General features: G+C 35.4%; 1 protein-coding gene and 1 pseudogene across 1 annotated transcript; both read left to right on the forward strand.

The window, feature by feature from the left end:
* The first annotated feature begins 3,351 nt into the window (after positions 1 to 3,351).
* LOC111395222 (G-type lectin S-receptor-like serine/threonine-protein kinase RKS1) lies at positions 3,352 to 4,444 on the forward strand. Its single transcript, XM_023021216.1, has 3 exons — positions 3,352 to 3,358; positions 3,581 to 3,996; positions 4,295 to 4,444. The coding sequence occupies exons 1-3, from the start codon at positions 3,352 to 3,354 to the stop codon at positions 4,442 to 4,444; spliced, it is 573 nt and encodes a 190-aa protein (XP_022876984.1).
* Positions 4,445 to 12,151: 7,707 nt separating this feature from the next.
* Positions 12,152 to 13,720, forward strand: LOC111395223 (annotated as a pseudogene).
* Positions 13,721 to 14,261: the final 541 nt, after the last annotated feature.

A 14,261-nucleotide genomic window follows, 5' to 3' on the forward strand; every position in this document is an offset into this window, starting at 1 on the left:
CTACAGTATATTGACATCATTTCAATCATACATTCTTCAGTAAAATAATATTACACGTAAATTCAAAATTTTTCCTTTTTTTAACCACATATTTTTCATTAATATACTATTCAAAAATCTATTTTTCCTCCAAAATGGAGCTCAAATAAGGGCTTATTTGGGAAAGCTCTTTCAAGAATGCATCCCAAGTGGGCATCCTTTGTAAAGTTGATTCGAGTGATTGATGAATGGCAATCATCTCTCACCACTCTCTTCTTAGAGAGTAATTAAAATAACCAAAGTTCAAGTTACTATAGTCATTAATGCACGAACCCTAGATGATATCGCCATGATGTATCTTTTACACAAGCTTTCAAGCATTTTGCAACAACTTTTTGAATATCCAACAACAATCACATCGTAACGCCCCAAAAATTTTAAAATAAAAATATAATTGTTTTATATGTTATATTTTGAAAAAAAAAATTTGAGAAATAAAATGAAATAGGTTTTAAATTCAAATTTTATTTGGGTCAAATTTTCAAATATTAATATAGTATTGATAAATATATCAATATGGGATTCGTTGGGTAGCTCGTAATTAATTATATATATAATAGGCTCGAGAAAAAGTTTAATGGAACGAGTTAGACCCAAGATATTTTAGTTTATAGAAGTTGTTAGCTTTGGTTTTGATTTAAATAAAATATTATATTTAAATTGTGGGGGTGGCCACGTATGTTTCAAAGGGGAAAAGGTCGTTTTGAATTAGTAGTTTTTTTTTTTTTTTTTTTTTAAGTTGATATGATTGGTTGTCATGTGTTGGGTTGTTGGGGATAAAGTATTATTTTATTTAGGATAATGATTTTAGTAATTATTGATATTATAAAACACATCACTTTGCACTCTTTTAAACTTATCAAAATTTTATTGTCCCTTTCAACTTAAATATCATATAAGAGGTTTATTATTTGCATAACAGAATATATACATACACACAACCGAAAAGTAAAAAAAAAATAGAGATATGGAACGTGAATTCGATTTTTTGCCTATCAAATTTATTTGATCAGACTAGGTAAGGTAACGAGGTGTTATTGCTTTTATCCTGTTTAAATTATTTATTTCATGCTGTTGAATTATTATGCTTATGAAAGTTCAAAAATATGATATGATATTATATGTCTATTATGGTCATCAGGTACCAAAGATATGATGTTTATTGAGCTCTTATCGATTTTTAAAGATATGATAACGGTATGATATTTTTGATACATGTATGTAAATATTTTTATTCAGGATTTCACTATGATTTTTTGTGTCCTACTAAGTATTCTCATGTATTCACAATTTTCCCTACTCTTAGAAGATTGAACGAGTAGTTGGTTAGCGGGCGATAAAGTGTGGTCGTAATGCCAAGATTTGTTTTAACACATTAAATTTGGTGTAACGTGATTATAAATTTTATTTCTAGTATTTATTCTAGTTGTGTTTATTTCTTGAACCAATACCTTGTTTGTAAATGATGATATAAAATAAATTTTTTTTTTTTTTTTGAATTGCTCATATCAAATTAAAAGGAAGTTTTTGGTAACGACTCATACTTATTTTATTGTAAATTTTGGGTCGTTACACACATTCTATATTTCTCATTGGCAATTTAGAAATCAAATTACTTTTGCAATCTCTTTGGGAAAGACTTTTTCTTTCAGGTGAATTTCATAATCCTTTTCTAAATTGACCCAATCAGCAATATTCTTCATATTGGCACTCAATAAATATTTGAAAGAAATTGTAGATTTCCATCATTCAAGTGTACAAAGATATCACATTTGCCTCTTACCCAAATTTTAGATTCATCTCCAAATGTGACTGTCACTCACCAATTCATCAGGTTTCACAAACATGTTATTATTTTCGCACATGTGATTGCTAGCACATGTGCGGTGGTACTAAGTGTTGACTTTTATTCCTTCCCCTCTTTTGTATGCCAATAGTAATGTTCCTTCTCATTTTTTTACAAATCTAACATTGGATTTAAGAATTTTCATATATTTTCTTTAAATTGTTACCTCTTTTTGATGTCATGTATTCTCATCTTCCTCTTCGCCGACCACGGTCACATCCATGATTGCATCATTTTCCTCTTTAATTGTCGTAAGTCGTCTCTATTATTTTCCTTCAACGTAAGACTTGTTTGAAGTACTTTCTCCAAAGTATTTTTGCATCCACTTTTGTGTTTCTTCATATGCTTGAAAGACCCTATGAGCTTTTCAGTAGTTAAGATCTCCAAATATTTAATTTCTTCAACCGTGGCTACAATATGCTCAAAATAGACCTAAAGATCGTAGAATTTTCTCCATAACTCTAACATTATCCCAAGTTCTCACCATTTGTTTTTAATTAATCAATCACTGCCAATACTCTAGAAAAGTACTGGAATGAGCTTGTATTATATAATCTCAAAATTGGCTTGTTACATAAACAGGGGAATATCTATATATTTTTCCTATTTTGGTAGGGATTAAAATTAATTTTGTAGTAGATTTTGATAAATACCGATGAAATGTGTGATTGAAAAATAGTAAAATTCATAAAATATGTAGTTAATATTAATTGTTGACTTTTACTTAAATTAAAATCTAGATTTCGATCCCTGGAAAATAGGTGCTATAATGCTAAATGAACTCTTGTGTGCATACCTCTTAATGACCAAAATTAATTCATCTTTCAACTGTCTGCTAACATCCGTTAAATAATCAACAATAAATAGTAAATTATTCTAGTGCATGGACTATTTTAGATATGGACTGATTTAATTACAATAATTAACAAGCACGAACCACAAAAATAAAATTATTCAAATCAAATTTATTTGCAAGTCGTATCTATCAAAAAGTAGGTAATGACTTCAATTGTTATTTAGTTGCTGAAGTATTAATAATAGAGAGCTGCTAGATATACAGAACTTTTTTTTACAGAACCTTTACAGAATACACACAGTGTGGAGTGGGTGGGTAATTTTTTTGATTATATTACTCACATGGTGTGGAGTGGGTGGATAATTTTTTTGATTATATTACTCACATGGGCCCCATGTGAGTATCTAGAATTCTTCTGTGATGGAAATTCTGTGCACACAGAATTTTCCTTAATGATATCACGCATATACAAATTAGAATAAAGATGAAAAGGTTCATCTTTTCTTAAAATAAAGATGAAAATCCTTCTTCATTGTTCGGGTTCTGGGCCTCCCTCCATGTGAGGAGGTGGACACCACGATATACATTTCTTGATTTACAAGTGGAATGACCCATGTAAAAGTAGAGTTGGGTGAAAGATTATTCTAGTTCTCATCTTCTCTTGTGTAACATGACACGTAATTATCGATCGACCGTAGCAGACAAATGCCTTGATAAGTCTAAGCAGACCTTTTATGAAAACTATATTATGGGCACCTGATGGGAACTTTCTGAAGATATAAATATAAATAGGTAAGTTTATTTTATTCCTAATAACTTAAAACTTTTATACAAGCTAATAAGTGGATTTAATAAAGTTAGCTTCATGTTTTTCTGGTAGCTTTGCTTAATATTCCCAGTGTCAAATACTTCCATTCTGGCAAGATTTGTCCTGGACCCCTTGGGAACTCTGCGGGCACTAATATGGCTTCATGAAAGTAAAGAGTTGTCTACAATTTTCTTAATTCCAGCAGACCAGTGCGATATATTTTCACGTTGCAGTCCATCTGCAACATGTAACTCCAGAGATATGGTGATATGCTCCTGCTTGCCAGGATTTGAGCCAGAGAACCCTCGATATTTGTTAAGTAAATGTGTGGAGAATAGAAAAAGCTATACTTGTGGGAAGGGCAAAGGTGAGGGTTTTAGAACATTACTAAAACTGAAGCTTCCCGATGCCAAGAACGCTAAATTGCTCTCAAATTTGAGTCTACGAGAGTGCGAAACGGAGTGCTTGAAGAGCTGCAGCTGCACTGGTTTTACCAGTGCTGGTGAGGTTCGTAAACGGGGAAGCTTTGCATGGTATGGAGAATTAAATGATATTAAACAATAGCCCAAGGTGGGTCAGGACTTTTACCTACATGTAGATGCACTTCAACTTGGTATGCTTTCTGAAAATCTCAATTAATTAATCTTTTGAAACACAGATTTGATCATATTTACTCCGTTGTTCGCATTTTTGTTAGAACGCAAACAATCACATGACTAGAGGTTACCTTACAGTTCAGTAGGGAAATTTGAAAACAACGGTAGGGTTACTAGTACAGTTTGTAAGAAAAAGTCTGTAACATCAGATACCTAAAATTTTTAATTTTGCAGAAGCCGGTGCTAGGAATTTCTCACAAGGTTTAAGTGAAAAGAAAAGGTTGCTTCTATTTATCATTCGTCTGTTGCTCTTGGAGTATTGCTTTTGGTTTCCGGCTACTACTGGAGACAGAATGTGAAAGGCAAGGTAAACTGCTAAACATTCACACTGTTCTTTCCTAGGCTGTTAAATTACTATATGTCGGCATAGGGTGGATACATCTTGTTAAATACTAGGACAGTTGAGGATGTGATTTAATTTGTCTACAGAATTAACCATAAGAAACTTCAGTTTCATATTGTTGTCATTTTCTGTGATGATATTTCCTTAATTTCAGGCCTCAGACAAATGAATAGAAATCAGGATGTGCTACTTTTGGAATCAAATGCAGATTCTTCCATTACAGATCTGTATGAAGACTATGAAGACGCGGATAATTTAAAATTAGAATTCGTCGATTTAGACATTGTCAAATCTGCGACAGACCATTTCTCCATGGTTAGAAAGCTCGGGGAAGGAGGATTAGGGTATTTCATTCTCCATTTTAAGCTATTTTAACACCACCCAAAAAAAAAAAAAAAAAAAAAAAAAAAACTCAACTTGGATTGTATAGTTAACCAATGATACCGAAATTATCGGGGAGAGAGAGTGTGTTTAGATGCTTTATTCTGTGGAAATTCTTTTGTAGATACATCTTTCCCTTGCTTGCTTTAACATGAAAACGATGAGGTGGTTTTTGTAGGATAATTTAATACTTTTAAATCACCGGATCTTTCATGTTAAATCATCAAGAAATACAAAAATTAAAGCGAAAGCGTACCTGAATCAGACATAGTTAATGCGATAATGAATTTCGCGGTATAGTCTTCCAAATCTACACGCAGTCTCCTTTGAAAAACCTATCGTTCGACCCAACTAACACCTAGAGGGGGGGTGAATAGGTGTTCTTGCGGAATTAAAAACTTTTTGAATAATTCATGCAACAAGTCACACAAATTATAATTTGTCCAGATTAATTCACGTGATTTATCTACCTATGTTGGATTACCATTGACAAGTAAATAAATTAAAGCGGTAAAAACACTATAAACATGTTGACGGAGAAACCCAACTGGGTAAAAACTCCGGGCATAAGCCAGTAGAGATTCACTATTGTAGAAACCAACTTACAGCACGCCAGACATCATTGACACTCTCAATTTTCTGACCTCCTTGCTGTATGAACTCAAGACCCTCCTGGATTTTGCAGATCCGTGCTAAATCCCAGCCTTGTATAATTTCTACCTCCCGTGAATCACCACGCACTCCAGCTCTTCAAGCAAATCCTTCCCGGATCTTCAAACTGATGATCTTCTGGAAGTTTAATTGGAGTTGTGAGACAGGTGTTTTGGGGTTTATAGATTTGATGTTTTTACTCAACAAGCCAAGGATTGGTATGAGAACAATGAAGGATTTCTTTGGCTTTTGATCTTTGGAGAGAATGATTTGGATTTTTGGTTGCCAAGGAATTGAAAGAATATTCAAAGTATTTTCAATGTGAATTTTCGGGTTGATGAACACGAATGGGACGTTTGGTATATATAGAGGTTGATATATGGTAATGTAGAGCGTCAAACATTCACGAGCGTTTAAAATTAGAATTGGCTAGGTAACACGGTCGCTCGAGCGAGGTACTAGCGAGCCTCGAGCGACGTACCTTTCGCTCGAGCGACAGCTCAGCGTGAGTCCAGCGAAGTTGGTTCTGCAATTGTGGCTCGAGCGATGTCAGGGCGAGACTCTAGCAAAATCAAAGCGTCGCTTGCATCTTCGAGGCATCCCACACAACCCTAGACCTAGCCTATAAACTTTAGTTAATTGCAACTCTAGTCCCTAAACTATTGAACATTGACAATTTGGTCCTTGGTCACAGATTTGCCAATTACATATTTTCCTAACATCATTTTTCTCTCTGTGATGGGATGCAGTAAAGAATGAATAATACGTACGTGTGATCTGGGGACCATAACCTATTTATATAGCGACGCCTTTTGACCTAATTCGGCCCATCATAGAATTAGGACTTGGGTTCGGTCTTTACACATATGTAAATCCACACTTTAATTGGACACATTAAAACCCAAAATCGAAGCCTTATTAGATCACTTTAATTGGGCTCAACCGAATTTGATAGCCTTTAATTTAACACACAATTATTCACATATATAAGCCCATCGATGGATTAAAAATCCTTACAATCTCTCACTTGGGCTATATGTGTCACTTTATAATTGTGCATTAAACATAACCTTATGAGTATTCAGAATTTTGCTATCATTACCGAATGTATCCCCAAACAATCCCGTCCATCAATCATATCAACATAGGATCAAAGCGGCTTTCGCTACTTTTATGTAGCTAAACCCATCAATGGTCACGTATATCGATATAACCGAATAACATGAATCAAGCATGGATGTGTAGCATGGAAATTACATGTGAGGTGATTTGTAACATGCCTATTTTCAATTGGTCCACCTTAATACTTAGTGAAATCATTTTAAACAAGTTCAGAGATAATAAACCAAATAATTTTATAACTGAAAATAACTTTAATTTTAAACCGTATCCAAAATAACGGTACATGTGTCCAATATGAAAAGCAAAAATACAAACTCCCACTGAAACTAGATATCCTCAAGAAACATTACACTCATATGAGCAGTGTGCTCATGAAAGACCTTGGGTATCAATCCCTTAGTAAGCGGATTCGCAACCATGGAGTTTGTCCCAGTATACTCTATTGACACCTGTCCACTCTGAACTCTTTCTTTAACAGCCAGGGAATTGATCTCTATATGTTTTGACTTCGTTGAGCTCCTATTGTTATTAGAATACAGCACTGCTGATTTATTGTCACAAAATATCTTAAATGGTCTTTCTATACTGTCCACAATGCTCAACCCAGTGACAAAATTACGCAGCCATATTCCATGATTTGATGCCTCATAACACGCTATAAACTCCGCTGCCATGGTAGAAGTAGCTATGAGTGTCTGCTTAGCACTCTTCCAGAAAAGAGTACCTCCAGCAAGCAGGTAAATATAGCCTGAAGTGGATCTCCTACTATCTTGGCATCCCGCGAAATCGGAATTAGAATAATCGATGATCTCCAACCGATCTGATCTCCTGTATGTGAGCATGTAGTCTTTTGTTCTCTGTAAATACCGCATGACCCGTTTGGCTGCTTTCCAATAATCCATTCCCGGGTTACTTAAATATCTCCCTAACATTCCAACAATGTACGCTATATCCGGACGCGTACGAACCTGGGCATACATCAGACTCCCTATAGTTGAGGAATGAGGAATCTTCTGCATCTCTTTAATCTCCAAGTCATTTTTAGGACACTGACTTAAGCTGAACTTGTCTCCTTTAGCCATAGGGGTGTCACCTGGTTTACAATCTTGCATGTCATATCTTTTAAGTACTTTTTCGATATAGCTCTTTTGTGATAATCCAAGAATACCCGAGGACGATCTCGGTGTATCTGAATTCCTAATACAAAAGAGGCGTCACCAAGATCTTTCATCTCAAAATTCTTTGCTAGAAATCTCTTGGTTTCGTGCAATAAGCCTATATCATTGCTGGCAAGCAATATGTTATCGACATATAAAATCAGAAAAATATATTTACTCCCACTGAACTTGTGGTATATACAATCATCAATCAAATTCATCTCAAAACCAAATGAGATGATCACATGATAAAACTTGTAATATCATTGACGAGATGCCTGTTTGAGTCCATAGATGGATTTCTTTAATTTACAAACCATTTGCTTTACATCGTCCGATACAAAGTTTTCTGGTAGTATCATATAAATTGTTTCATCAATGTCACCATTGAGAAATGCTATCTTAACATCCATCTGATGTAACTTAAGATCAAAATGTGCCACCAATGCCATTATTGTTCTGAAAGAGTCTTTTGAAGAAACCGGAGAGAAAGTCTCTTTATAATCGATACTTTCTTTCTATGTAAAGCCCTTTGCGACAAGACGAGCCTTATACCTCTCTACATCACCTTTCGAATCCCTCTTGGTCTTAAATATCCATTTGCAACCAATGGGTTTCACACCTTCAGGCTATGGAACGAGGTCCCATACGTCATTGTCCTTCATGGACTTTATCTCTTCATTCATGGCATCGAGCCACTTTTGAGAGTTAGAACTTTCCATGGCTTGACAAAAGTTGATCGGATCATCTTCCACCATTCCAATGTCAACTTCATGTTCTTGGAGAAATATGATGTAATCATTCGAAACCACACTTCTCCTTTCTCTAGTGGATCTTCTTAATGATATTAGTTCTTGAAACTGTAGAGTTTGTTCTTCTGGAACAATTTGTTGATCTTGAGAGGGAGGTATGACATTGTCTTGATCCAGAGTTGCTTCTTGAACAATATCAGGGATAGAAACCTGATCATTGTCAATGGCAATTGGAGGAATTTCAACATATTCCTCCTCAGAGACAAAGCCTGTAACCCTTTCTTGCCCCGTAAACTCAACATCCTCAAAGAATTGAGCATTTCCTGTCTCGAAAATTGTCTTAGTTATGGGATCATAAAACTTGTAACCCCTGGACCTTTCGGAATATCCAATCAAATAGAAACTGATGGTCCTTGCGTCTAGTTTTTTTTCATTTGGCTTATAGGGCCTTGCCTCAGATGGACACCCCCAAATATGTATATGCTTCAAACTAGGCTACTTGCCCGTCCAAAGCTCATATGAGGTTTTATCAGTGGTCTTAGTTGGAACTCTGTTGTGTATATAAGCTGCGGTCTTTAATGCTTCACCCCAGAGAGATTCTGGTAAGGTAGAATGACTAATCATACTCGTCACCACGTCCTTAAGCGTTCTGTTTCGTCTCTCAACAACACCAACTATAGTAGGTGAACCTGGCATAGTGAACCGTGGGATGATACCGCATTCCTCTAGAAATTTAGCAAATGGTCCTGGACGCTGTTCACCTGAACCGTCATATCTGCCATAGTATTCACCCCTAGATCTGACGCTTTTAATCCTTTCGCCGAATTGGTTCTCAACTTCAGCTTTATAGTTTTTGAACACATCCAGTGACTGTGATTTTTCATGAATGAGATATACGTAGCCATATATTGAAAAGTTGTCTATGAACGTTATAAAATATTGTTGACCATTCCAAGAACCCGTAGGGAATGGTCCACAAATATCCGTATGTATAAGTTTTAAGACGTACGAAGTCCTATTGGCTTGAAATCTCCTTTTATTGGTTTGTTTCCCTTTATACAGTTGACACACGAATCATAATCTGTGAAGTCAAGAGGGTCAAGAATCCTGTCTAACACAAGTCTCTCAATTCTCCTTTTGGAGATGTGACATAATCTCTTGTACCACAACGAGGCAGAATTCTCGTCGGTTAATTTTTGGTTTACACCTCGAGTACTTACATGCAGGGATTCATTAAAAGAAGTAATTGTATCAATTGAATAAAAATTATCGTAGCCTGATAAAGAATCGGAACCAACCAATTTTGAATCATGAAACAAACTAAGATAAGGGGAGTAGAAGACGGAGAGGGGGGCAGTCATACTGCGACAGTCGAATTGACCACTTTGCCATGCGAGCGTTGAGTGACCATATTCTATTTCCAAATGAACAAGTATAAACAAATTTGTCCAAAAAAGAAATAGAAATCAAATTCCATCTAAAAGACGGTACAATAAATGTCTCAACAAGATCCAAATAAAATCTAGTCTTTAACAATATTCTAAATTTTCCTATTGCCTCTACTTCCACCTTCTTGCCATCTCCAGCATAGATGTATCTTTCACCATCACTTGGTTTTCGGTAGCTCAGGCAACACTGCATAGACATACTGATGTAAGTTGTTGCACCAGAATCTATCCACCATGTATGTCTAGATACCAAAGTTAAATTAACCTCGGAACAAACCAAATGAAGAAGAATACCTTTCTTTACACGTCATGCGTGGTAATTGGTGCAATTTTTCTTCTTATGACCTACAGCTCCACAGAAGAAACAACTACCTTCAGTTGGTTCCTTATGGTGTTTCTTTTGCGGTGCCGTACCCGCAATTTCCTTATTAATCTTTCTTTTCTTATTCCTTTTATCCTTAGAGGTGGTGGCCAAATGAGCACTTTCTGTCTTCTCATGTTTCAGTCTTTTCTCTTCCTGAACACAATGTGAGATGAGCTCATTAAGGGACCATGAGTCCTTTTGACAGTTGTAGCTCACCTTAAATTAACTGAAATGTGCCGGAAGGGATATCAGAACTAAGTGCACTAATAAATTTTCAGATAAATCCAACTTGAGTGCCTTTAGTTTTGAAGCAATGTGAGACATTTCCATAATATACTCCCGAATGTTTCATTTCCCTTTATACCTCATTGAGACAAGGTTTGTCAAAAGTGTACTTGTATCAGCCTTTTCATTCTTGACAAACCTCTTCTCAAGATCCTTAAAGAGACCCTTAGCTGTAGTCACCTTATCGGACATAGTACCCTGGAATGCTTCTGGAATAGCACGCTCCATGACCATTAAACTTATGCGGTTCGATCGTTTCCACTTTTCCATCTCTCTTTTGTCATCAGAGGCACTCTTATCAGTAAGTGCAGCAGGTTAATCGACCCGTAAAGCAAGGTCCAGGTCCATGACTCCAAGAACAATCATCACGTTCTCTTGCCACGTCCTGAAGTTTGTGCCATTTAGCATTGGAATTGAATTGATGCTAGCAAAAACTGAATTAGAGAACAATTATTATGAATAGCTGACATGAATATCTTTCACATGCAAGTAAAATAATCTCAAATAGTGGTAGGGCCCATCACAAGATACCAAGCACAACATCAATATCTAGTCTTTGAACGGAGATATTGATTTGTAAGCGATACTCTTGGCGTAGTGATCAAACATTGATGATAAAACAACGTGTCATTAAAAAAACCTTTCTTTGGATCGATTTATTGATTACATATTAAACCAAATAATCGTCACACATTTATCACTATTGGTGCACGTGTATTCGGCTAAATATTGACCTTCCTTTGGGCCGACCAATATTCCCATGAATAACACATGCACAAACACCTTTTAATATTTTAAGTTAGTCAATTTCCACAAGAGAGGTTGCTTTGGCAATACTTTGCTTCAATTAACCAACTTTCGAATATTATATCTCTTAAAAGAGTCCTTAGTACCAAAATTTGAGAAAGAGAATCACCAATTTTGCATATTTTGATTAGTTTTAAACTTTAGGGGCCTTAGGATTAATAATTCAAAATTTTAGGGGGACAAAATTAATTAATTCCAAATTTTAGGGGTTGAAATCAATAAACTTAAAACTTTATGGACCATAATTAATTAATTCAATACTTTAGAGGATCAATTAGAACAATTTAAAACTTTAGGAGGCCAAAAACTAATCAATCCAAAACTTTAGGGATCAAATTTTTAAAATTTGAAACTCTGGGGGTGAATTTGAATTAATTATAAACTTTGGGGGCTAATTAGAATTAATAATTAAAGTTTGAGGGCCTTAATTATAAAATTCAGAACTTTAATGACCTGAATTAATTAATTTTAAACTTTAGGGACTGAATTATTAAATTCAAAACTCAAAGGCCCAAATCTTAATATAACGTAAAGGTTAGGGACTGAAACTTTAATTTTATAACCCTAACCTTAATCGCAAATAGGGGCCTCAAATTTCCTAATTTACAGAAGAAGCACCCACCCCCAAAATCAACCAAAAAACTGAAAACTCTAAAAATTTTCTTCTTTTCTCCTTCTTCGGCGCCACCTGAACCAATGGCACCGGCGCTGTGTACAGCAGCGAAGCTGCCTCCCTGGCTACTTACTGCTGGCATCAGCACAAAATAATATATTTTTTTTTAAACTGAAATCTGAATCCAAAATTCTAAATCCAAAACCATAACCATAACCTGAATTCTTCTCAATTATTTTAATCTGAATTATGAAAGATAATAAAAAATATACCGAATAGTTTTCAAATTCAACAAAACTAAATTCAAAGCTGTCAAATCTGAAAACTTTATAAAATATTGCAAGAACTAAACTAGAACTTTTGATTCTCAATGATTCAACATGAAAAGGCTCTGATACCACTTGTAGGATAATTTAATACTATTAAATCACCAAATCTTTTATATTAAATAATCAAGAAATACAAGAATTAAAGCGGAAGCGTACTTGAATCGAACATGGTTAATGCAATAATGAATTTCACGGTATAGTCTTCCAAATCTACACGTAGTCTCCTTTTTCTCTCTATGATGGGATGCAGTAGAGAATGAATAATACGTATGTGTGATCTGGGGATCATAACGTATTTATATAGTGACGGCCTTTGACCTAATTCAGCCCATCATAGAATTAGGACTTGGGTCTGGTTTCTACACATATGTAAACCCACACTTTAATTGGATACATTAAAACTCAAAATCAAAGTCTTATTAGATCACTTTAATTGGGCTCAATCGAATTCGATAGCCTTTAATTTAACACACAATTATTCACATATATAAGCCCATCGATGAATTAAAAATCCTTACAGTTTTTAGGGTCAACTGCCAAATTGGCATGAAGTCGCAATCAAAAGGCTGTCAAAACACTCAAGATAAGGGAATGTAGAATTCAAAAACGAGGTCATTCTTATTGCAAAACTTCAACATAGAAATCTGGTGAGGCTTCTAGGTTGTTGCTTAGAAAATGAAGTGAAAAATTTAATCTATGAGTACATGCCAAATAAAAGCTTGGACTATTTTTTGTTTGGTATGTTCATTTTTATCATGTAATTCGTGTTGATGTTTCCTCCTGGAAAACAGTAAGCATCTTCTAATAAATACATGTAAACATTTTCAGATGAAAGTAGGAGGTCCTTGTAGGATTGGAAAAAGCGCCATGAAATCATCATTGGAATTGCTAGAGGAATACTCTACCTTCATCAAGACTCCAGGTTGAGAATTATTCATTGGGATCTCAAAGCTAGCAACATACTTTTAGATGAAGAAATGAAACCCAAATCTCCGACTTTGGCACAGCAAGAATATTTGTTGGGAACCAACTTGAAGCAAATACTAACAGACTGGTTGGAACTCAGCAAGTACCTCTACCAATTTCATCCATATCTTTAATAAATTTAGTTTCCACAATGTGAAGGAATCATAACTTAATATTGCTTTGATACGGCATGTAGTTGTAACATGTCACCTGAATATGCATTAGAAGGTCTCTTCTCAGTGAAATCAGACGTCTTCAGTTTTTGGGTCATTACTTGAGATCATCAGTGGGAAGAAGAAAATGGGATCTATTAATGACGACGCCTGTCCAAATCTGACCAACCGATTGAGTCTATGATAATAAATTTTAAACAGTCTGATTAATTTGTAACATTGTATCATTCAGTATTGAAATACGTGTAAGAATTATGCCAGGCATGGCACTTGTGGAACGAGGGTAGAGCTGTAGAAATAGTCGACTCACCTCCAACCACAGAAGCCTGCGTTGCATTCAAGTTGGGTTATTTTGTGTGCAAGACACTGCAAGCAACAAACCTGATATGTCATCAGTAGTTTCCATGCCGAGTAATGAATTTCTGATTCCTTCACCAAAGCAGCCCATTTTCACCAATGAAAGAGCTGAAGCCATGAATGAAATAGGCCAATCTTCTAGAAATGAGATGATTGTAGGGATGTTAATTTGGCTCGTCGACTCGGCCCACCCGTGGCTCGGTCCAGAAAAAGCCCGAGCCATTTCGGCTTGAGGCTCGGTTCAAAGCTCAGGCCTAGCCCCATTTTGAAGTTCCAAGCTTAGCCCGAGCTGGCCCATGTGACTCGTCGGCTCATGCTTGGGCCTTATTTAAAAAAAATAAAAAATAGGCAAAGCAACAAAGAAACGA

Source organism: Olea europaea, chromosome 6, assembly GCF_002742605.1.
Source record: "Olea europaea var. sylvestris chromosome 6, O_europaea_v1, whole genome shotgun sequence".
NCBI lineage: Eukaryota > Viridiplantae > Streptophyta > Magnoliopsida > Lamiales > Oleaceae > Olea > Olea europaea.

What these genes read in the sequence shown, in the direction of transcription:
- LOC111395222 (XM_023021216.1), top strand. An exon ending in GTTTTACCAGTGCTGGTGAG is followed by an intron (nt 3,997 to 4,294) that starts GTTCGTAAACGG and finishes CTGTAACATCAG; the next exon opens with ATACCTAAAATTTTTAATTT.